The sequence below is a fragment of the Hemitrygon akajei genome, chromosome 18, assembly GCF_048418815.1.
Source record: "Hemitrygon akajei chromosome 18, sHemAka1.3, whole genome shotgun sequence".
In the NCBI taxonomy this organism is placed as follows: Eukaryota; Metazoa; Chordata; class Chondrichthyes; order Myliobatiformes; family Dasyatidae; genus Hemitrygon; species Hemitrygon akajei.
The window spans coordinates 10,124,038-10,149,996 of NC_133141.1; the positions used below are offsets into that span (position 1 = coordinate 10,124,038).

Genomic DNA, 25,959 nt, shown 5'->3' on the forward strand with positions numbered 1-25,959 from the left:
GGTGTCTGCAGTGTGCAGAGATGGAAAATGAGCTGCTATTCCTCGAGCATTTCAGACATCCACAAGTTCCAGTGAACAAATTAATCTCTTTCCATCTGATGGTTAAAAGGTATGTACGGATTTGGGCAAGAGACAGGAATATCCTTTTGCTTTCTTGGTGTGTAAAACATCTGCTCTATTCAGGAATTGGGATGGGTGTGGAAATTGTTCAACTGGAGCACTAACTCACTTTTAGACAGGCAAAAAATTCTAATAGGAAAGCACTTCTTCATTAAAATTTTCCCTGGTGAGATCCAGCAAAAATCCCAGCACCTTTTTGCCCTTTATTCCAAGAGAAGATTGTGCTTCCCTAACCACAGCAAGACCCGCAGTGCAAGCTAGTACAGAGAAACAGGTTTAACATTCCTTGACCTGCCTTCTCACATATTATATGCCCTGGCCAGGGTTTCTGATACACCCTGCACTATAGGGTTCAAACCAATGCCAAGGCAGACCAGCATTCCTGTACCCCTATGGAGGTGTTATGCAGAGAGACATGTTGGTGAGAGGATGCCTCCTGTGCTTCGTTAGAATTTCCCAATAAGTTAAATGTTCAGAAGATGCTAAAACACCCTTTCAATTCTTCTTGTCAATACCTGTTGATCCTTTTTCCAGAATTAAGCAGTGCACTGTGGTGAACATGAATGATCTGGTGACTGTGCATCATGAAATGGGTCACATCCAATACTACCTTCAGTACAAAGACCAGCACATCTTGTTTCGTGAAGGCGCAAACCCTGGGTTCCATGAGGCCATTGGTGATGTAATGGCTCTGTCAGTATCCACACCGAACCACCTTCGAAACATTGGGCTGCTCGACAAGGTGGAGGACAACAGAGGTAAACCAAAGGCTCTTAATCCAGGATGTCCATGAGGTCACGGAGCTGGTGGCCTGCTGGCTTCTGGCTAAGTGTGTATCATTGAAAGCATAGAAAATAGACCACACAGAAGGAGGGAGGGGATGCCTTCATCCCATGGTTTATATGCTGATCAAGGCAAAGGTACCCGTAACTGTAATCCACCTTCCTGTACTGGGTCCTGAGTCCTACAATCACAGATACACATCCAACTACAAGTTAAATGTGGCGTGGGTGTTCTCCGCATCCTCTCCAATACAATCCCTACTCTCATGTAATGTAGAGACCAGAACCTGAGCCATAATCTGACTTGTGCTGTAATCAGTTTACAGCATAAGTTGGATTATGGCCTAATAGTCCTAGAGCATGGAAACAGGTCCTTTGGCCAAATTCACCCATGCCGACCATGTTGCCCAACAATCAAGTCCCATCTGCCCACACTTGGCCAATAGCCTTCTGTATCTCTCCTATTCGTGCACCAGTGCAATAGCCCTGCTCTCAAACATTACCAATTGTCTAATAAAGCAAACAGGCATCCTACATACCTTTTCACACAACTTCTTCACATGGAGGATCTGTGGATGAGCCCTTCACCGGACCCCAAACAGTCCTTCAACGTGAGGCAACACTTCACGTGTGAATCTGTTGGAGTCGTCTATTGTATCCGAAGCTCCGGATGTGGCCTCCTCAACATTGGTGAGACCTGATGTAGATTGGAGGACCATTTTGTCAAGTACCTCCACCCCATCCATAAAAAAAATCAGGATTTCCTGACATCCGACCATTCTAATTCCAATCTATTCTGACATGCCGGTCCATGGCCTCCTCTTGTGCCATAATAAGGCCACTCACAGGTTGGAGGAGCAACACCATCATTAACCTGATGGCATGAATGTCAATTTCTCTAACTTCAGTAATTACTTCCCCCTCCCTTTTTCTCTCTTTTTCCCTTCCCCACCTGTTTTCCCTCTCAGCCCTCTCCTCCTCACCTGCCCATCACCTCCTTCCGGTTCCCCTCCTCCCCTTTCTCCCATGGTCACTGTCCCCTCCTATCAGATTCCTTCTTCTTCAACCTCTCCCACCTATCCCCTCCCAGCTTCTCATTTCATCCACCCTCTCCCACCCACCCACCTTCCCCCTCACTTGGTTTCACCTGTCACCTGCCAACTTGTGCTCTAACCCCACCCCCCACCTTCTTATTCTGGTTTCTGCCCCCTTCCTCTCCAGGCTCGATGAAGAGTCTCAGCCCAAAACATTGACTGTCTATTTCCCTCTGTGGATGCTGCCCGACCTGCTGAGTTCCTTCAGCATTTTGTGTGTGTGTGTTGCCCAAGATTTCCAGCCTCTGCAGAATCTCCTGAACAATTTGTTGGGGAAACACTAGAGCCCTCTGCCTGGCCTCTCCTGACCTGCACAATGACTGGATCTGCTGAAAAGCACAACCCAGTCAGCCTCACAGAGCACACAGAGTGTACTTGAGGTCCACACAGAAGATGCACTCCTCCATCCGAGATGAGACAGTTTGCCTCCTCCAGCTTCAACTTGTTTGTGGAGCAGAAATTTATTTAATTCTTCAACTATGTTGGTGTTGCCTCTCCAAAGTCCCTCACTCACTGAAGTCTACAATCCACTTCAAATACTAGAGGGATAGAAAGTTTGAAGGGGATGTATGGGGCAGGACTTCAAAGAGGATGGTCGGTGCCTGGAACAGGCTGCCAGGGCTGGCAGTGGAAGCAAGTACTCCCACTGGTGCCCCTGGCAGCCTGTCATGGCATTTAAGGAGCTGTTAGATAGACAAAGGGATAGGCAGGGAATGGAGGGATATGGATCATGTGCGTAAGGAGTTAGTTTAATTCATGGGTTGAAAGGCCTGTTCCTGAGCTCTACACTCAATGGACACTCCTGACCTCACTAAAACATGCCGTGCCTTAGCAGAAGCCGCCAACTTATAGAACCAAGTTGCTCAGGTTTTAAGCCATTCAACAGTAACTCCAGTCCCTCAGTTCCAGATAGAATCAGGTTTAATGTCATCGGCATATGTCGTGAGAGTTTGACAGCTTTCTGTTAACTTATCACTGCTAGTTTACAAATGAAAATGATGACTGCAAGATGAAGAAAACCTAGCGGTAAATTACATGAAGAGCTACATGGGACGAAAGCGGCCTTTTACTCACCAAGCTGCACTCAGTGAGTGCCGAAGTCAGTCAGTACTACAGAGAGGGGGCATTACGTTCAGTGGATACAGCACTCAGTGAATGCTGCACTCATTTTGCATCAAGTGGTTTTCCAAACAGGTGGCTTAAGGTGCGCTGAATGGCCTTCCTATTTGCACCATCCTGGGTTATTTGACATTCATATCAGCAGTCTGCTTACACCAGAACTTAGTAGAACTTTTACTGCTAATGCAACTCTTATGGAATATAACGACTGGAGCTTTCTCTCCGCAGAAAGTGATATTAACTACCTGATGAGCATGGCCTTGAGAAAGATTGCTTTTCTCCCATTTGGCTACCTGATTGACCAGTGGCGATGGAAGGTTTTTGATGGGCGGATCCCTGAATCTGACTACAACCGAGAATGGTGGAATCTGAGGTACAGTATAGTGACTGACATTCTGTGATTGCGCGTGCCACAAGAATAACTCTTGGGTGTCATATTATCAAAGGTCCTGTGAATATCCAAACACTCCACATACACTGGCCCCCCATTATTGCCAGAAAACATGTACAGATTGTGGAACAAGATTCTTTTCCAGAAATCCAATTTGACTGCCAAGCCCTAATAATAGATTCTAACATTTTCCTTCAGTTTAAATGATCTGAAATTCTCAAGCAATTATTGCCTTTAAATCCCATTAATTTCTCCTATACTATTTTCCTGCTAATTCATTATAGATTTTTTGTTCTTCACTATTACTGAAAGGTTTTCTGTAACATCAGACACAATATTTTCTTTAGTTTCTCTTCTATTTCATTATCCCACAATATATTTTCTCCTCTCACTGGGGAACCCACATTATCTTTTACTAATATTTTCCTTTATACGAGGGGTGATTGATAAGTTCGTGACCTGAGGTAGAAGGAGTCAATTTTAGAAAACCTAGCACATTTATTTTTCCTACGTTTACACACTTAGTCCAGCGGTCATGGAGCATACGGATGCCTTCTTTGTAGAAGTCATTGTCTTGGACCTCCAGAAATGGTCTACAGCATGGGGTGATTGGTAAGTTTGTGGCGTAAGGTAGAAGGAGATGAGTTATTAACTTCAAACTTTCTGCATAATCACTCAAAGAGTTGAACTGCATGTGCATGTAACGAGAGCTGTATAACTCATCTCTGTTTCCCCTTAGGCCGCGAACTTATCAATCACCCCTGCTGTGGACCACCTGGAGGTCCAAGACGCTCTTGTTACATGCACGTGCAGGTCAACTCTTTGAGTGATAATGCAGAAAGTTTGAAGTTAATAACTCATCTCCTTCTACCTTAGGCCACAAACTTATCAATCACCCATCTGTGGACACTTTCTGGAGGTTCAAGATCCATATGCTCCACGACCGCTGGACTAAGTGTGTACATGTAGGAGGGGACTATGTTGAAAAACAAATGTGCTATGTTTCTAAAATTGACTCCTTCTACCTTAGGCCATGAACTTATCAATCACCTTTCATTTCAATGGAAGCTTTATTACGGTTCTATGCTATTTTCTATCTTACTCTTATAAATAATTTTCTTTTTCCCTATCAATTTCCTGCCCATCCTTTGCTAAGTTCAGAGATGCTCCCAAATTCCAGGCTTAATGCTCTTTTTGGCAATGTTACAGGTCTTTTACATCTTTCTTTATCTTCCTGATAGGTTGTTGTGGATTAAAGAGATGTACACTTAGTAGAAAGTTTATTAGGTACACCTGTACGCCTGCTCATTAATGCAAATATCTTTCAGCAACTCAATGCACAAAAACATGCAAACATGGTCAAGAGGTTCAGTTGTTGAATGGGGAAGAAATGTGATCTAAGTGAGTTTGACCGATGGGGAGATTTGAGTATCTCAGGAACTCCTAGGATTTTCGTGTACAACAGTCTCTGGAGTTTGCAGAAGATGGTGCAAAAACAAACCGAGACAAAGCACCTTTCCCACGTAGTGTTTAACACGGAAGAGTTCTTCAGCTTGAGAGAAACCAGGAAGTGATAGAGCTGATGCCCTGAGATTACATGGAGTCAAGGAAGATGCTGTGACTGTAGGTCTATACTCTCTGTACCATTAACCCCTCTAGTGCTTCTGATCTATGGGAGCAACTGGACTCATGCAGAGAGAATGATGGAAGAATGTTGGGGGGGGTGGTCTAACTCACCTTATGATCTGTGAGCTGATCATTTTCATCTCTATACTAAGAATTACAAAACCACTTAATTTTTCACTTTCTCCCATTGGGGTTACTAAGATTCCAAAATGTATTGTTATGTACCCCGTAACTGGGTGTCTAACCAGCAAAGATAGAAGAATCCGTTGGAGTCTGGTGGTACTATTTTCAAACAGTGTTTATTAGTAAAATATACAAATCAATATCAACAATGTAAATATATAGATAATACACGTTAGCAATACTAAACCTAAAAGTGTGGGTATAATAATAATCAATAATAAACAAGCTCTATCGATGTCTAGGGGATAATGAATTGTCATATGTGAATATAAAGTTCAGTTCAGTTCATACGTGCTGAGTTAGTTGTTGGTGGTTTTGTTGTAATTGTTGGGGAGAGAGAGAGAGAGCGAGCGAGCGAACAGTAACAGCTACAGTCAGGCAAACCTTCCTTTACGTTCTTGATCCGTTGATGTGTTGTTGTGGCCATTCAGGTGTGACCCCTCTATCCTTCAGCTAGACCGTTCTTCTGTGGTGGACTCGTCACCCAGGCAAGGGCGGACACACACACAAGCCCCCACCGGCCCTGCTATAACACTGTGAGTTAAACTGACCGATCCTTTGTTCGGTCCCCGATGCCCCACACCTTTACGTGGGTTCCAACACTCAAGCAGTGCTCACTAGTGTGTCTCCTGGTGTGTCTGAGGGGTGTCTCCCCAGACCTCACTTTCATCCCCACTCACGGGGTCTGAGGTGTCAATCAGTTTTGAATGGCTTAGTCCATCAAACCAGCCCACTCCGGCTGTCCACTGAGGAATTTTAATGAACTGAATGGTACCGAGTAAACAGCCCTCTCCGGAGCCATAAGTCTTACAGGAGTCATAATATGGTGGGTCAACAAGTCTCTCTCTCCCGGTGTTATCTCTCCCTTATCTGAAGCAAATGTTCCAGTCCCAGTATGTTTTTGTTCCATCTCTTTCTCTCTCATTAGCAGCGTGGTAACAGTAACAGTTTGTGATTCTCCCGGGGGAGGGGGGAACTTGGGCAACTCTGCACCCTTCTGCCCATCAGAGCTGTTCATCCTTCGTAACAGTATCAAGTGCAAGACTTTTTATGACAGCATTTCCTAACCCATGGCCTCCCAATCAAGAGAACCAAAACAACAGGCTGATGGGAGTACCATGATCTCCATTTCCTCTCCATGTCACATACTCATCATCACTATTGGGTCTGAGTTCTGGAATTCTCCATTTGACAACCTTCATCACACAGACAACAGCAGTTCAAGCATAAAAGGCCTCCTTCTCTAGAAAAATTAGTAATAAGCAATCATTGCTAGTGAGGCCATGGTGGATCCTTTGGTGAATGATTACCAGTCAAATCCTATCAAGATGTTCATATATTATTGGCTACACTCAGTACGCTTTTCCCCCCTAGATCCTGAGGAGAATTTTTTTTAAAGCTTGAGGATAGATGCAAAACTTGGGTCTGTCTTGTGCCCATCTTACCTTGTACATCTTATCCACAGGTTAAAATATCAAGGTCTGTGTCCTCCTGTCCTTCGCACAGAGGAAGATTTTGATCCTGGTGCAAAATTCCACATTCCTAGAGCTGTCCCATACATCAGGTATTTCTCCAGCTCTCAAATTGTGTCAATGTATCTAATGGTCTGTTTAACACAAAGATCTCAAGTTTTCAAATCTTCAGGATATCCTAGACACACCAGAACATAAAAAATGATCTCCTTCACCCAGCAATCCAGGGAGAAAATCAACATGATATTAATAACATTGTTTTCTTTCTTCAGCAATCAGTTATAAAATTAACAGAGGTGAGGAAAAATACAGTTTCACAGCCTGGAGGTGGGTTGGGGGGGGGGGCGAGGGAGGGGTGTGGAAGGTCACCTGATGGAAATTGCAAAAATTTTGTCCACCCAAAGACATTGACCATTTGTCATAGCATCAGAATAACATCATAAATGTTTCAGTCAGAAGAATGTTGAGGCATGGTCTGATTAAATGATCTGGAGATCAGATATGGTGTGTGAGGTGAGAATTTGGCCAATTCAGGAAAAATTCTTGAGATAAAAGCTCACAGTGTAGGAGATCACAAACCAGCACATTGACAAAACACAGAAAGGCTTTGGTTGGCAACATCTAATATGAGCAGCATGCTAGAAACACTGGGCCTTGACTTTTTACAATTTCTACAAATGACTTGGATGAAGGCACCAAAGGTATGGTTGCTAATTTACTGATGACACAATGAAAGGTAGGAGAACAAGAAGAGGGCATAAGAAGGCTAAGATATGTAGGAGCCTGGAAGAGTGAGTGAGGACTTGCCTGATAAGAACAAGATCATGAGGTGGATGTGCAGATTTATGTGGAGAGGATGTATTCTCTTAAAATAAGTGGCCACCCATTGAAGAGAAAGATGCAACAACTTTATTTTCTCTCAGAGTGTCGTAAGTCTTTGGAATCTCTTTCTCAAAAGTATTGGAAGCAGAATTTTGAATATTTTTTACAGCAGAGGCAAATACTGTATATTCTTGACAAATAAGAGGATCAAAGGTTATGGCAATGAAGAGTTTACAGTCAGATTGGACATGATCTTATTAAGTAATAGAGCAGGCTTGAGGGCCCCAGTGTTGACCACAGTTTGTGTGTTTGACTGTACCTGTTATGATTAATGTTAACTTCAGGCACTAACTGTTCCAGTTTTGTTTGTTGATAAATGCACAATGGTGTAGGAGCACTTTGTTCTATGGCTTACAATTTAAAAGGTAAATAAGAGCCCTATCTTTACTGGATTAAAATGTTCAAAAATTAAATTTGATATCAAACAAAAATGTCAATTAATTGAGTACAGAAAGTAAGAGAGATCAGGCCCTATTACTGTTATCTGTGACACACACTCATTATGTAGACCAGCAGGTGGTTCTGTTGATGTATTGTACCTGCAATTTGTGCAATTATTTATTTAGAGATACAACACAGTAACAGTCCCTTCCGGCCCAACAAGCCTGCACCACCTCATTCACCTGGCACTCAACGTCAGTAAGACGAAAGAGCTGATTGTGGACTTCAGGAAGGGTAAGACGAAGGAACACATACCAATCCTCATAGAGGGATCAGAAGTGGAGAGAGTGAGCAGTTTCAAGTTCCTGGGTGTCAAGATCTCTGAGGATCTAACCTGGTCCCAACATATCGATGCAGTTATAAAGAAGGCAAGACAGCGACTATACTTCATTCGGAGTTTGAAGAGATTTGGCTAGTCAACAAATACACTCAAAAACTTCTATAGTTGTACCGTGGAGAGCATTCTGACAGGCTGCATCACTGTCTGGTATTGGAGGGGCTACTGCACAGGACCAAAAGAAGCTGCAGACGGTTGTAAATCTAGTCAGCTCCATCTTGGGCACGAGCCCTACGAAGTACCCAGGACACCTTCAAAGAGCAGTGTCTCAGGAAGGCAGTGCCCATTATTAAGGACCTCCAGCACCCAGGGCATGCCCTTTTCTCACTGTTACCATCAGGGAGGAGGTACAGAAGCCTGAAGGCACACACTCAGCGATTCAAGAACAGCTTCTTCCCCTCTGCCATCCAATTCCTAAATGGATATTGAATCCTTGGACACTACCTCATTTTATTTAATATACAGTATTTCTGTTTTTTGCATGACTTTTAAAATCTATATAATATATATATACTGAAATTTATTTATTTATTTATTTTTTCTCTTCTAGATCATGTATTGCATTGAACTGCTGCTACTAAGTTAGCAAATTTCACATCACATGCCGGTGATAATAAACCAGATTCTGATTACACCCATATGACCAATTAACATAATTGGAACACGGTCACGAGAGAACATGCAAACTCCTTGTAGGCAGCGGTGGAATTGAATTTGAGTCGCTGGCGCTGTAATTGTGTTATGCTACTATGCTGTCTCAATGATCATTGATAATAATCGTTGAATTAGTGCCTGATCCAACTGCAGACTGGGATAAGCTCCACAAGGGCTGCTTGTTGAACCAATGGCCCAAAGACTGCAAGATGAAAGACCAGACCTGCTCCTGCATTAGTGAAGCATGTAGATAGTCCTGATGGAGAGCCTTGGCTCAAAACATCGACTGCTTATTCCTCTCCATGGATGCTGAGTTCCTTCAGCATTTTGTGTGTGTTACTCAGATTTCACAAGACCACAAGATCACAAAACAAAGGAGCAGAAGTAGGCCATTCGGCCCATCGAGTCTGCTCTGCCACTCCACCATGAGCTAAACTATTCTCCCATCTAGTTCCAATTTCCGGCTTTTTCCCCATATCCCTTGATACCCTGACTAATCAGATACCTATCAATCTCCTCCTTAAAAACCCTCAATGATTGGGCCTCCATAGCTGTATGGGGCAACGAATTCCATAAATCCACAACCCACTGGCTAGAAAAATTTCTCCTCATTTCTGTTTTAAATGGGTACCCTCTAATTCTAAGACTGTGACCTCTTGTTCTGGACTCACCCACCAAGGGAAACAGCCTTTCCACACCTACTCTGTCCAACCCTTTCAACATTCGAAAAGTTTCTATGAGATCCCCTCTCATTCTTCTATACTCTAATGAATACAGTCCAAGAGCCAACAAATGCTCCTCATATGTTAGCCCCTAAAATCATAATATGATTTCCAGCATCAGCAGAATCTCTTGTGTTTATGGTTGGGTGCTGACTAAAGAGACACAGGCAGAGCCAATGAACAAGCTGCTTATCCGCATTCCTCACCTTTGATACCCCCAAGATGTAGATGGCCTCCATAGAAACATAGAAAGCCTACAGCACAATACAGGCCCTTCGGCCCACAGTGCTGTCCCGAACACGACCTTACCTTAGAAATTACCTAAGGTTACCCATAGCCCTTTATTTTTCTAAGCTCCATGTACCTATCCAGGAGTTTCTTAAAATACTCTATTGTATCTGCCTCCACCACCGACACTGGCAGCCCATTCCACACACCCACCACACTCTGCGTAAAAAAAACTTACCCCTGACATCTCCTCTGTACCTCTGTTCACTCAACCTATTCTCATAAGGCATGCTCCCCAATCCAGGCAACGTCCTTGGAAATCTCCTCTGCACCCTTTCTATGGTTTCCACGTCCTTCCTGTAGTGAGGTGACCAGAACTGAACACAGTACTCCAAGTGGGGTCTGACCAGGGTCCTATATAGATCTTAAACTCAGTCCCATGATTGATGAAGGCCAATGCACCGTATGCCTTCGTAACCACAGAGTCAACCTGCGCAGCATACTTATTGAGTCACCCAGATAAGACCAAAATTCTTTGTGAACCGCAGGTGGTGACAAGAATCAGAAATAGGAATCCAGTGTGAGAGGCAGGAAAGAGATCCAATCAATTTCACAGGAATTAAATTGAATTCTATGCAATAACCTACTGAAATGATTCTGTTCAGCAGAATAATGACAACATTACTAATCTTCATGAACATGTTCAGCTATCCAATACCCCTGAAATCTACTTGCCTCACTTTTTCTCAGGTACTTTGTAAGCTGTATCATCCAGTTCCAGTTCCACGAGAGTCTTTGTAAAGCTGCTAATCAAAATGGGCCTCTCTACAAATGTGACATCTACCAGTCAAAGGAAGCTGGACGACGCATTGGGTAAGGACAATGTAAAAGAACCATCACGGTCTACATCTAGAATTATGTTACTTTGTGTAGCGATTAAGTGAAACACGTCAATACCAGTAATAGGGGTGCAACATTTGAGGTTGCAGTCTAGTAGTCCAGAGGAATTTAAATTTAAATTGAATTGAGATTTGGTGATGATAATCGGATATGAATTGCCTTTAAATATATGATAATAACATTTAAGAAGCGTTTAGGCAAAAGACATGAAGAGCCTGGGAATGAAGGATAGAAGGTGATGATAATCAGAAATAAATTGCCTTTAAACCTATGATAATAACATTTAAGAAGCGTTTAGGCAAAAGACATGAAGAGACTGGGAATGAAGGATATAGATCATGTGCAGCCAGATGAGTAGTTTAAATTGGCATCAAGATCAGCGTCGACATCTTGGGCCAAAGGGCATCTGTTCTGTACAGTTCCATACTGAACTCAATGTTCCATCTAACTGACTGAAGCTCTTTGAGAAGGATGGAGCTGCATTTATATAACACTCAACCCTCTTCCCCCCACCATGCAAACTCCAGCTGCCCCCTGAAATGGTCTATCAAGCCAATACTACCTTCTCAAGGGCATTTGGGTGTAAGCGTTGTCCCTGTTATAGAGATCCCGATCTCAGAAACTAAATAAAGCAATCAAAAGTTACACATTAGCACAAAATTAACATTCACATGCAGAGGTGACACAGGGCAGAAAATAGAAAATCACTTTATTCAAGCCCTGCTCTCCTCTGCCAAGGTTTACATGTCGTGGGAAACATCCCACTGCTGTAATGCACAGTTAGCTTGACTTGCACTCATCAAGACCTCCCAACACCACCAACAGTCAGACCAGGGATTCGATCAGATAGTCCCTGACCTCACGTATTTCCATCTCCTTTCAATAGGGCCATCATGGTCTCACTGGAAGAGACCACTGGCTGTCCACTGGGAAATTTTCTTCAGTCCCTGAAATAAGCGATTTCAGCTACTCACAAGATAACCCAGTTCAGGATAATCTAGGAACCTTTTGCTTCATAGTCAATAAGGGTTTCCTAGAATGTCATTTTCCAAGTGTGACAGTGGAAAAGTGTGTACAGAACTGGAGGAGATAGCAGAGGTACTTAATGAATACTTTGCTTCAATTATTCACTCCAGAAAAGGGCCTTGGCGATTGTAGTGATGATTTACAGCAGACTGAAAAGCTTGAGCATGGAGATATTAAGAAAGAGGATGTGCTGGAGCTTTTGGAAAGCACCAAGTTGGATAAGTCACTGTGACCCGATGAGATATATCCCAGGCTACTGTGGAAGGCGAGGGAGGAGATTGCTGAGCCTCTGGTGATGATCTTTGCATCATCAATGGGGATGGGAGAGGATCCGGAGGATTGGAGGGCTGTGGATGTTGTTCCCTTATTCAAGAAAGGGAGTAGAGATACTGTAGCCCAGGAAATTATAGACCAGTGAGTCTTACTTCAGTGGTTGGTGCCTTGATGGAGAAGATCCTGAGAGGAAGCATTTATGAACATTTGGAGAGGTATAATATGATTAGGAATAGTCAGCATGGCTTTGTCAAAGGCAGGTTGTGCCTTATATAAATGCAATGTGACTAAACACATTGATGATGGTAGAGCAGTAGATGTAGTGTATATGGATTTCAGCAAGGCATTTGATAAGGTACCCCATGCAAGGCTTATTGAGAAAGTAAGGAGGCATGGGATCCAAGGGAACATTGCTTCGTGGATCCAGAATTGGCTTGCCCACAGAGGGCAAAGAGTGGTTGTAGACGGGTCATATTCTGCATGGATGTCGGTGACCAGTGGTGTGCCTCAGGGATCTGTTCTGTGACCCCTACTCTTCGTGATTTTTATAAATGACCTGGATGAGGAAGTGGAGGGATGCTTTACTAAGTTTGCTGATGACACAAAGATTGGAGGTGTTGTGGTTAGAGTTGAGGGCTGACAGAGGTTACAGCGGGATATTGATAGGATGTAAAACTGGGCTGAGAAGTGGCAGATGGAGTTCAACCCAGATAAGTGTGAGGTGGTTCATTTTGGTAGGTCAAATATAATGGCAGAATATAGTATTAATGGTAAGACTCTTGGCAGTGTGGAGGATCAGAGGGATCTTGGGGTCCGAGTCCATAGGACACTCAAAGCAGCTGCGCAGGTTGACTCTGTGGTTAAGAAGGCATACGGTGTATTGGCCTTCATCAATCGTGAAATTGAATTTAGGAGCCGAGAGGTAATGTTGCAGCTATATAGGACCCTGGTCAGACCCCACTTGGAGTACTGTGCTCAGTTCTGGTCGCCACACTACAGGAAGGATGTGGAAACCATAGAAAGGGTGCAGAGGAGATTTACAAGGATGTTGCCTGGATTAGGGAGCATGCCTTATGAGAATAGGTTGAGTGAACTCGGCCTTTTTTCCTTGGAGCGACGGAGGATGAGAGGTGACCTGATAGAGGTGTATAAGATGATGGGAGCCACTGAGTGTATGGATAGTCAGAGGCTTTTTCCCAGGGCTGAAATGGCTAACACGAGAGGACACAGTTTTAAGGTGCTTATAAGTCGGTACAGAGGAGATGTCAGGAGTAAGTTTTTTACGCAGAGAGTGGTGAGTGTGTGGAATGGGCTGACAGCTGCGGTGGTGGAGGCGGATACGATAGGGTCTTTCAAGAGACTCCTGGATAGGTACATGGAGCTTAGAAAAATAGAGGGCTATGGGTAAGCCTTGGTAATTTCTAAGGTAAGGACATGTCTGGCACAGCATTGTGGGCCGATGGGCCTGTATTATGCTGTCGGTTTTCTATGTTTCTGAGCCATGACCAACAGTGGAGTACAAATCCCTTCAGTGTAATGGAGCCAGTGTTATTTTGGGTGGAATTCTCTGGTTTACCTTCTCTCCTCAAAACTCTGCTATCTGTGACTCAGGAGCAAACCTGGCATCTGACTCCTCTATGTCTCCACCTCAGGGATGCCATGAAGCTAGGAAGCAGCAAGCCATGGTACGAGGTCATGAAAATGATCACTGGGGACACACGCATGTCAACTGCTTCCCTGATGAAGTACTTCGAGCCGTTGGTCGAATGGCTCAAAGCCGAAAACAAGAAGAACAACGAGGTATTGGGATGGCCCGACTATGACTGGAGGCCAGGTTAGTAATGTTAAAAAAGTTTAAAAAAAACTTCTGAAGAGAGTGTCCCTTAAATCTAGATCTCAGGACCTCAGGGTGATCACACAAGGCAATGCAAAAATCCAAGAGTCATCTCACACTCCTCAAATGCTAAACAACTGCCTCACCATCAGCCTCCACTCGCTCACGCGATCAATCCATATTCACCATCCAACCCCTCATCTACTGCCCCTACTATACTCTGTTACGTATCCGCGGTGCAAGAACGGCAATGGAGTAGTATTGTTTAACGATTTTACTTGTAATGTTAGTAACGGTACACGCCGGGCAGCTTACAGTGTGGAAGTGACGAACCGGGCCCGGCGAGACAAACAACATGCGCACTAGAAAGCCTGCGCCAAAAAGAGAGAGCCCTCCTTGCACAGGAGGCCCAATCGATTCATTGTGCTATCAAATGGCCACATCCACGCTCACCACATTCTCACAATCGGTATGATATGGTGCACTCTCTCTGCCTACCTACAAGGCCCCTCACCTACCAACTCAACAACCCCCTCACCTGCCACCCAAACAACCCCTCACATACCACACCTAACTTACTTTCCCTGCATGCCTCCAACAGCCCACACCCACCACCCTACCAACCACTCACAAGCCACAATGCCAACCCCTCATCTAACACCTACAAAACCCCCACTTTCCCACCTGAATGACTCTTCACCTACCACCCCCAACAAGCCCTTGCTGTCTGCCTCCAACAGCCCCTCACCTGCCCACCATGCAAGCTCCTTGACTGGCCCCTCTGCCAATCCCTCGTCGCTCTGCCCAATAGATGATCACCTGCCCATCAAGCTGCTATGGAGGCCAGGGGTCAGTTAAAAATGTCTAGACCAAGATTGATACTAACAGATATGGTGCAATACCAAGTGCACGGAGATCAAGCCTGGGTGACCTGTGATCTAACTGATTACTCTTCTCCTGCTCCAACAGTCCAATATTAATCTTGACGTTGCGAAGAGCAGCCAAAGGGATCTTGTTGGGCTTGATGGGAAAAGGATTATAAAGTAGGATTGTAGATTTGCCATCAGATCAGATGGAATAATGACATTGTAGCCATTAGTGAGACTTGGTTGCAGGAGGGGCAGGACTGGCAGCTCAATATTACAAATTCCATTGTTTTAGATGCCTTAGAGCCAGAGGGTTTAAAGGTAAAGAGTGGTATTACTAATCTGAAAAAAATGTCACACCACGGCTCAGACAGGACAGAATGGAGAGCTCATCTACTGAGGCTATATGGATGGAACTGAAGAATAAGAAAGGGAATTATATTACAGACTACCCAACAGTCCATGGGATTTAGAGGAGCAAATTTGTTAGTGATCGCAGACTGTTGCAAGAAACATGAGGTGATTTTAATTTTGCACATATTGACAGGGATTCCCATACTGTAAAATAACTAGAAGGGATAGAATTTGTCAAATGTGTTCAGGAAAGTTTCTTTAATCAGTTCATGGAAGTCTCAACAAGAGAGCATGTGATATTAGGGAATGAGAGTGGGAAGGTTACAGAAGTTTGCGTAGGGGAACACTTTGCTTTAGTGATCATAATGACAAAGGTTTTAAGATAATTATGGAAAAGGATAGGTCTGGTTGTCGGCTTGAGATTCTAAATTGGACGAAGGGCAATTTTGATGGCACCAGAAAGGCTCTGGCAAGTGTGGATTGGGACAAGTTGTTCTCTGGCAAAGGTGTACTTGGTAAGTGGGAGACCTTCAAAAGTGAATTCTGAGAGCATAGAGTTTGTACATTCATCTCAGAGTAAAAGGCAAAGATAACAGGTTTAGGGAACCTTGGTTTTTGAGAGATACTGAGATCCTGGTTAAGAAAAATAAGGAGGTGCATAGCAGGTATAGGCAGAAGGAACAAATGAGGTACATATGGAGTATAAGAAATTCAAGAGAACACTTATGAAAGAAACCAGGAGGGCTAAAAGAAAGTATGATTCCATGCTTGGAGCTAAAAGGAATGGGAAAAAAATTTAAATTAATGTTTTGCATCTGTATTTACTTGGGAATCAGAGTGTCTAAACCCCAGAGGCTGGCGCGATTGGGGGTGTACCATAACATAAGCTAATCAGCCCTTCACCAACTCTGCACTCAATGTGATCATGGCTGATGTTTGACATTAGTGCTGCTTTCCAGTGCCAAGCTCATATTGCTTGGTTCCCTTATTATCCAAAAACTATCCATCTCTGTCATGAGTACACACTGTAACCAAGCTGCAATGGTCATCTCTATTCACCTCTCCTGAGGTGAAAAGGTCTCTCCCAGTCTCAGTTCTGAGTGGCCAGTCTTTGAGTCTAAGGCCCTTGGTTCTTAGTACACCATCCAGAGGAAACATCGGAAATAAAAATTGAAATACTCAGCAAGTCACGTATCTTATGTGGAAGGAGAAACAGACTTAATATTTCGGGTCCCCAGAATCCATCATAACTGGGAAAGAGAGAGAGTAAGTTTGTTTTCAGTTGCAGAGGAAGTAAGGAGAGATGTTAGAACAAAGGCAATATTTCCGATAGGGTGAGACCATTTGTGGCAGTCAAAATCATGCTTCTTTGCATTTTATTGGACTTGCCCGTCAAGCTAGACTGTACTAATTGATAGAGAAAAACTGAACTAAGTTCCTCTGGGTCTCCAGGTGCACAGTCCAAAGACGTAGTGGACTGTGTCATTGTCTTTGGACTGTGCACCTGGAGACCCAGAGGAAACACATGCCGTCACAGAGAGAACGTAGAAACTCCTTTTAGGCAGTGGCAGGAATTGAACTCGGGTTGCCTGTACTGTAAAGCATTGTGCTAACCACTACACTGCCACCATAATAATGACTGACTCAGATGTGTGATTCAGTACTGTAGCCTTGCTCAATATACACTGTGTCGTCCAGAGTACAGACAAGACTGCCTCATTACCTCCGCAGAATAACTACATTACTGCAGCAGTACCACTACAGTACTACCTCCGTACTGCTACAATAGTGCTGCAGTACTGTGCAGCTCAATCGCAGTGCTGCTGCAATATGATTACAGCGTATCTACAGGAAAGCAGGGGTATTGTTGCAGATTTCTACTGAAAGGATATGGTACTGTTACAGTATGACTACAGTCCTGTAGCAGGACAGCTGCAATAAATGCAGCAGTACTTCAGCACTGCTACAGAAACCCACTGTAACACTGCAGAACTGCTGCAGAATCTGTGCAATACGGCCGCAGGTTGGCTCTGGTACAGATATGCTGTAGGTGCAGTAGAGCAACATTGCTGCTACAGTACTGACACAGTTTGGCTGGAGGACTGCAACAGTGCAGCTACGATACTGCTGCGGTACAGTTGCTGTTCTGCTGCAACAGGGCTAACCTGACGTATGAGGAACATTTGATGTCTCTGGGCGTGTACTTGCTGGAGTTTAGAAGAATGAGGAGGGGAGGGATCTCATTGGAGCCTATTGAATATTAAAAGGCCAAGACAGAGTGGATGTAGAGAGGATGTTTCCTATAGTGGGAGAGTCTGACCAGAGGCCACAATCTCAGAATAGAGGAGCGTCCCTTTAGAACAGAGATGAGGAGTAATTTCTTTGCCAGAGGGTGGCAAATCTGTGGAATTAATTGCCTCAGACACACATGGAGGCAAAGTCTTTGGGTATATTTAAAGCCGAGGGTGATAGGTACTTGATTAGTCAGAGTGTCAAAGGTTTAGGTGTATAAGATGATGAGAGGCATTAATCATGTGGATAGTCAGAGGCTTTTTCCCAGGGATGAAATGGCTAGCACAAGAGGGCACAGTTTTAAGGTGCTTGGAAGTAGTACAGAGGAGATGTCAGGGGTAAGTTTTTTACACAGAGAGTGGTGAGTGTGTGGAATGAGCTGCCGGCGATGGTGGTGGAGGCGGATACGATAGGGTCTTTCAAGAGATTCTTGGATAGGTACATGAAGCTTAGAAAAATAGAGGGCTGTGGGCAACCCTAGGTAATTTTTAAGGTAAGGACATGTTTGGCACAGCATTGTGGGCTGAAGGGCCTGTATTGTGCTGTAGGTTTTCTATGTTTCTATGTTACGGGAAGAAGGCAGAAGAAAGGTTGAGAAGGATAATAAATCAGAAATCCCCTCTGCCATCAGATTTCTGAATGGAACATGAAACAACCAATGAATTTACTATTTTTGTAAAATACTCACTATTTTTGGCTCTCTTTTAGCGCTAGTTATTTACTTATTTATTTTTAATATGCTGTATACCTGTATATATACATTTAGTAGCCACTCTATTAGGTACCTCCCATCCCTAATGAAGTGGCCAGTGAGTGTATGTTCATGGTGCTCTGTTGCTGTAGCCCATCCACTTCAAGGTTCGACATGTTGTGCGTTCAGAGATGCTCTTCCACACACCACTCTTGTAAGGTGTGGTTATTTGAGTTACTGTCAGCTTGAACCAGTCTGGCCATTCTCCTCTGACCTCTCTCATTAACGAGGTGTTTTCACCCTCTCACTGGATTTTTTTTTTTGTTTTTCACACCATTCTCTGTAAACTCCAGAGACAGTTGTGCATGAAAATCCCAGGAGATCAGCAGTTTCTGAGATACTCAAACCACCCTGTCTGGCACCAGCAATCATTCTGGGGTCAAAGTCACTTCGATCACATTTCTTCCCCTTTCTGATGTTTGGTCTGAACAACAAACGAAGCTCTTGACCACATCTGCATGCTTTTATGCATTGAGCTGCTGACATGTGATTGGCTGATTAGATACTGTACTGTGCAAAATTCTAGCTGTACTGTTGCCACAGAAAAAAAAAATCATGATATATGTGAGTGATGATAATCCTGATTCTGATATAGGTCTCTATTGTGGACTGAGAGTGGGAAGGGGGCAGGGAGAGGGGAATCACGGTTGGGAAAGGGAAAGGGAGAGACCCATGATCAATAAACCAATTGCTTGGAATCAAATGACCTTGCCTGGTGTCTCAGGGTTGGGTGTGTCTGCACCTGCACCACCCCCTGCCCCTGGCACACCTTCTCTGCCACCTGTCCCACACCCCTCCCACAGCACCCCACCCTCACCCTTCCCAACATCCTTTGCTCCTGCCAGATTTACAAAGTCACTCTGTGCTCCACATTGACAAATACAGTACCGTGCAAAAGTCTTAGGCACCTTAGCTATATATGTGTGGGTAAGTATAGTCAAAATCATCATTACTGTACCTACTCATGCTGAATCACTCTACATACACTTGCCATAATATCTTCAGATTCAGTTTCAGTTCATTCATTTATCGCGTGTACATCAAAACACACAGTGAAATGCATCGTTTGTGTTAACAAACAACAAAATCTAAGGGTGTGCTGGGGACAGCCTGCAAGTGTCACCACACATTCCAGCACCAACATAGCATGTCCACCATGTTCGGCAGAACACAAAACTACAGCAGCCCTATTCCTCCTTCCCACACAGCCACCCACACACATGGTCAGGCCTCCAGCCTCCAGTTTCCAGGTTTCAACCTCTGGACTTCTGATCAACCTTTGGGTTCCAGTCTTTGGTATCAACCCCCAGACTAGCCAATGACAGGCTCCCAAACTCCAGATGAGCTCCAGGTTTGAACACGGGGCACACTGCCAGTCCAGCCCTCAGGCCTCCCACTCACATGACATTCGAGCATGGAGTGAAGGCCTGAACAGTGGATGTCCATCATCAACCAATACACATCATCAACCAATACACTACCTATAATTCAACTAATGGAATATATACTGTATCCAGTCATCAATGCTTTCTATGAAACATTATTATTATTAGCTTGAAAAATGCATGGGAATATTTAAATAAAGTTAGATTTTCATAAGTCAGGTCATACTTAACTCGACGAGCCCTTGTATATAAAACATACACAGCTAATCCTGTAGTTTGTGGCTTTAACTAAACATTCTAATCTATTGAGAAACAAATTGTTCATCTATCTGTAACATCCATTCATTGTCATTTGATTATCTGTCAATTATCTATAAACGTCTGTCTCCAACCATATATAAGATCAATATATTCACAGCTTACCCTTACTTGCTTAGCTGATTGAATGATGGTTTTTTATTTCTATATCTATGAATTTTGCATAATGTTTAATCCATAGCCATCCCAAAATTTTACTGTGGTTAGGTAGATTCCCAGAAAGATCAATCACCTTCTCCATGCCACTCTGTTGGTGAAAAAAAATTTCATTTGCTTTCTAGCTGGGGCTTGTTATTATTGTCAAAGTGACCCTACTACTCCGAGTCTCCTTGGGCTGTGTGAAATGGTTACTGCCTACTCAATGCAATAGGTCCTGGGCCAATAGACTGGCTCTTCAAGGCATCTCTGGACCACAATATTGCTCAGAGTAGTAAACGGGGTTTAAGTGTCTCCATATGTCCTGTGGGTTTCCTCTCACAGGTTAGTAGGTTAATTGGTCCATAAGACTATAAGATATTGGAGCAGAAACAGGCTGCTTGGCCCATTGAGTCAGCTCCACCATTTCATCATGGCTGATAAAATTTTCCCTCCCACCTCCAGTCTCCTGCCTTCCCCGTATCCCTTCATTGCCCTGACCAATCAAGAATCTATCAACTTCTGCCATAAATATACATAAAGACTTGGTCTCCACAGCTGCCTGTGGCAAAGAATTCCACAGATTCACCACTCTCTGGCTAAAGAAATTCCTCCTCATCTCCATTCTAAAGGACACCCCTCTATTCTGATGCCCTATCCCCTGGTCTTAGACTCTCCTATCACAGGAAATATCCTCTCCACATCCACTATATCAAGGCCTTTCACCATTCAATAGGTTTCAATGAGGCCACCCCTCATTCTACTGAATTCCAGCGAATACAGAGCCATCAGACACTCTTCATAAAACAAGCCATTTAATCCTGGAATCATTTTTGGTAACTTCCTTTGAACTCTCTCCAGTTTCAGCACATCCTTTCTAAGATAAGGGGCCCAAAACTGCTCACAATACTCCAAGTGAGGCCTCACCAGTGCTTTATAAAGCCTCAACGTTACATCCTTGCTTTTACACTCTAGTCCTCTTGAAATAAATGCTAATGTCGCATTTGCCTTCCACATCACAGACTCACCACGACCTGCAAATTAATCTTTAGGGAATCCTGCACAAGGACTCTCAAGTCCCTTTGCACTTCAAATTTTTGTATTTTCTGTCCATTTAGAAAATAGTCAACCTTTTCATTTCTTCTACCAAAGCGCATGACCATATAACCAAAGACCATAGAGCTTAGGCCAGAGACCATAGTCCACAGACCGAAGACTATATAGTGCTGACACTGTATTCCAATTCTTTGCCCATTCTCCTTATTTGTCTAAGTCCTTCTGTAGCCTCCCTATTTCCTCAGAACTACCTACCCCTCCACCTATCTTCATATCGTCAGCAAACTTTGCAACAAAGCCATCAATTTCATTATCTAAATCATTGGAATACAACGTAAAAATAATTGGTCCCAACACAGACCCCTGCAGAATACCACTAATCTCTGGCAGCCAACTAGAAAAGGCTCCCTTTGTTCCCACTCTTTGCATCCTGTCAATCAGCCGCTGCTTTGTCCATGCTAGAATCTTTCCTGTAATACCACGGTCATTGTAAATTGTCCCGTGATTAGGTTAGAGTTAAATCAGGGTTATTGGGGGTTGCTGGGCCTACTCCGTACTGCATCTCTAAATAAGAAAATAAATAAACAAATAGGCTGTTCAGGATTGAAATCAAGAAGCATAAATGAAAATCCCAAACCTTCATATGAAAAGCTTCCCACATAGAGTGTGGGGAGCAGGGATGTTCAGCTGGGGTTTTGAAAGCTTTGTGGTACTTTGAGCTGAGCAACCCAAGGTCCATGCAGGAAGGCTGCAAGATTTGCCCTGATCACTTGTATAGAGCAGAGCAGGCTGCATGGCTCCGAAATTCACCTCCTCAGAACAGGGATTAACTTTCACTCCTTTCTTTCCAGTCGCTGCCTCCACTGTACCTCCAAGTCCAACAGCAACAGCTTCCAGTGCAGAAGGGAGTCCTGTGTATTTCCTGGGATTGAGTTTAGACCCAGGCCAGGCAAAGGCAGGCCAGTGGGTCTTGTTTACACTGGCCTTGCTTCTAGCCATAGCCGTCATAGGCTTTTCCATAAAAATGTTTAAAAGAAAATGAAGTCCTAACAAATCATTGTCTGGTTGCCAAATGGATCAAAAGGAAATCTTGTCAGGGCAGAACTTTTTCACTACACAAACCAAAACAAAAAATCAGTGCTCAATTTGTAAATCTGGTCTCAGAATGGTTTATCAGTCACTTGTATATCCTCTAGCAGTGATTAGTTAATCAGTACAGGGATGTGAAATAATCGAGCAAATGGTTCCCTTATGTTTGTAATTCACTGTAATTCTTGAATGTAAATTCGAGTAATTTCTGGTTACATTGTTGAGATTCCATGACATGATTCTTGTTCAGATGCTATGCATTATATATGTTAGAAATGCAACCGTGCTGAATTGCAGTGAAATTGAGGCCAAATGTATAAAGCTTTCAGCAGAGAAAATGCAACAGTACATAACCACAATGGAAATGTAACTGCATCTTACAATGGTGTAAGTTCAGGCAAATCCAACTGTAATGGAAGTGTTTTCTGATTGGGTATTTAACTGAAAATAGGGCTGATATATTCCAGCAATGAAAGCTGCATTTCCCACTCAAAGCCCTGAGCCCCTACTCTTTATTGAATTCCTTGGTACGTTAGGAGCAGGCAGTGTCCTCTCGAGCGTGAGACCTGAACCCATTCAAGCTTTGCGAGGCAGGAGTGGTCCCACAGCACATCAGGCCTGGTGAGAGTTTGCCAAGCAATTGGATTGTCTAATTTTGAGAAGAATGTAAGATCTTTCAAACAATTACAAGGAGAAACCATTAAATGAGGATTCCTAGAGTGGGAAGTGAATGCAGTGAGATGCTATTGAAGCTCACTGACATACTTATTGCACCTCAACAAAAAAATTACTTCATTTACTGTTGATTATTTTAAAATGGGTAACATGAACAGCACTGTGCCATCTTCTGTCTTACCTCCATAAGACATTAAAAATGTCTCTAAGTATTTTAAACTCCATTTCTCTTCTAAAATGATGAACTATTGAAGAAGTGCTAATGTAATCCTTGCAATGGCTCAGCCAATGCGTTCTGTGTGCTGAATTGCTGCAGTAAGTGTTCAGCTGCCAAGATTTGGTTGGCAGCTTGTGTGGAGTTGATCAAGCTCAACCAGGATGAGAGTTGGAAGCTTACAATTAGCCAGAGAGGTGAAACTCAGTCAGTCAGAACTCCTGATTGCCACTTAGTGATACCCAATGGATGTGGAACAATGAGATGAGCGGGTTAGGCTATGTTGCCCAGCTAGCTGGGTAGGCCATCGACACTCACCATCAAGCTTTGTGTGAAGGACAACAGAGTTACCAGAATGCAACCAGTGTTCGTCAAGAAACAAACCCAACAACTTCAAAGAATAAAAATGGTGAGAAAAATATATCAAGATTCCACCCAAGAAAAATCTGGAGACACTTATTGAAAAGTATCCTGCTGTGTTCTAGAAAAAACTTGTTTCTTTGGTGTTATTTGCATGCATTGATTGCATGATTTATGTACAAGTTCCAATCAATGTTCTGTAGCAATTCATATACTAAGTGAGTGAAGGACCTGATGTAACTAACAGCATGCACAATATATTTAGCTGTTTTGAACTCTATTCTGTTCTTTTACTTTATTCACTGCAGTGTCATTATCACAATCTATGGAATCCTTTCCATAACACTGTATTGGTATTGGATTTGGTTTATTAATGTCACATGCACCAAGATACGGTGAAGAGTTTGTCTCACATACTTTTTTATGCAGATTAAATCATTACACAGTACATTGAGCTAGAACAATAACAATGCAGAATAAAGTGTAAAAGCGACAGAGAAAGTTCCGTACAGTGCAAGATGGATTGTGAGCTCAAGAGTCTGTCTTACTGTACAAGATTTGTTCAAGAATCTGATAACAACCCTTGCGCCTGGTGATACGTGCTTTCAGGTTTATTATCTTCAGCCTGATGAGAGAGGGGATAAGAGAGAATGTCCACGGTGGGCCGGGTCTTTGCTGGCTGCTAAACTGGAGCACTGAGAAGAATAGAAAGACTCCGTGGAGAGAGGCTGGTTCCTGGGATTTTAGCTATATCTAACATTTTTTAAAACTGAAAATGCTGAAGATACTCAACCAATCAGGCAGAGGGAGAGAAACAGAATTAATGTTACAGATACAGGCCTTTCAATCAGAACTAGAAAAATGAGAAAACAAGTGTAGTTTTAATCAGTCAAAGTCAAATTGTTCACTTTGTCAAATCACAATTTGTTGTCTTATCCACAAATATTGTACATGCAAAACAGGCAAATAACATCACATAAACAGCATTCACAAGAAAAACTTATACAGATATAGTACACAATTTTTACAAGAAAGAACACAATTAGAACAAAGGAAACAAAATTTAATTCTACCATGCAAAATGGTCAAAATGCACCGAGATAAAGTTTAGGGTTGTGCCAGTTGGTTCAAGAACCAAATGCTTGAAGGGAAGTAGCTGCTCTTTAAAAAAAGAAATTAGATTAGCTTTAGTTGTCACATATACATTGAATCATGGAAATATACAGTGAAATATGTTGTTTGTGGCAATGACCAACACAGTCCGAGGATGTGTTTCAGGCAGCCCATAAGCGTCACCGTGCTACCAGCGCCAACATTGCATGCCCACAACTTACTGACTGTAACCTGTGCGTCTTTGAATGTGGGAGGGAACCCACACGGTCACAAGGGAAATGAACAAACTCTTGAACCTGGTGGTGTAGGACCTCAGGCTTTTGTACCTCCTGCCCAATGGTAGCTTCAAGCAGTTGACCCAGATGGTGGGGGTTTGATGATGGTGGATTTAGCTTTTTTAAGCAGAGTCTCATGTAGATGCCTGCCACTAATGCTGGGGAGGGGTGTGCCCGTGATGTATTGGGCTGAGTTCACTACTCTCTGGAGCTTCTTACATTCCTGCACAATTGAAGTGCCGTACCAAATCATGATGCAACCAGTCAAAAACACTTTCAACAGTACGTCAATGTTCAGAGATCAAGGAAAATGGCTGTAATTACCCAGAAGATCAAGGTTGTCCAGGTGACACACACGTGCTGTTGAAGCCTTCTCTGAGGGGGTGATAACTATTAACCACAACTAACCTGTCTGCAAGAATGTACCTGAGGGAGGTGAATGTGATCAGCAGAGAGGAACAATGTTGGAACTGAGAGAAGTAGAACACAGCTATTGCTGGAAAGCTGAAATAAAAAGTGAATGTTGGACTGATGGTGTTTGAATGTGCTTTAAAAATGCCAGAATTAATGATGGGCAGATAGATCAGAGAGTTGTGTACCCGAAGGGAATTCTGGAGACATGGAAGGCAGGCCATGGATTGGAAAACAAGTACAAGAACTTGAAGATACACCTATTGCTTATCTTGGACCAGGTTTCAGTCACTGGACACAGAGGAGACTGCTGGGCCCAGTGTGGGCTTGAATACCAGCCAAGTGCAGAAGATGGGACACCCAGGGAGCCCTAGAATCATCAAGGCTGGAGGGAGCGGAAGCATGGCAAAAAGTCACTCTTCTCTGATAGGAACCACTCAAGGTGCAGGGGAGGAAAGAGCCAGAGATATAATTGCAACATCTGAAGCATTTGGACAGATCCTTAGAAAGGAAAGATATAGAGGATTACAGGCCTAATGCAGGCACCATTTCATTACAGTCTTTTCCAAGTGAGATCAGTT

General features: G+C 43.3%; 1 protein-coding gene across 2 annotated transcripts in view; it reads left to right on the top strand.

The window, feature by feature from the left end:
- The window catches only part of ace (angiotensin I converting enzyme (peptidyl-dipeptidase A) 1), a 141,928-nt gene that overhangs the window by 92,808 nt on the left and 23,161 nt on the right, over positions 1–25,959 (top strand). Inside the window, exons 20-25 of one of the 2 annotated variants that reach the window (XM_073070753.1) lie at positions 655–878; positions 3,344–3,488; positions 6,781–6,879; positions 10,802–10,924; positions 13,903–14,084; positions 22,093–23,859. In XM_073070753.1, the coding sequence (XP_072926854.1) occupies positions 655–878; positions 3,344–3,488; positions 6,781–6,879; positions 10,802–10,924; positions 13,903–14,084; positions 22,093–22,283 (964 nt within the window). In that variant the 3' untranslated portion in view covers positions 22,284–23,859. Of the gene's footprint in view, positions 1–654; positions 879–3,343; positions 3,489–6,780; positions 6,880–10,801; positions 10,925–13,902; positions 14,085–22,092; positions 23,860–25,959 lie in introns of those variants that run through there. The other variant, XM_073070754.1, reaches the window with a different exon arrangement.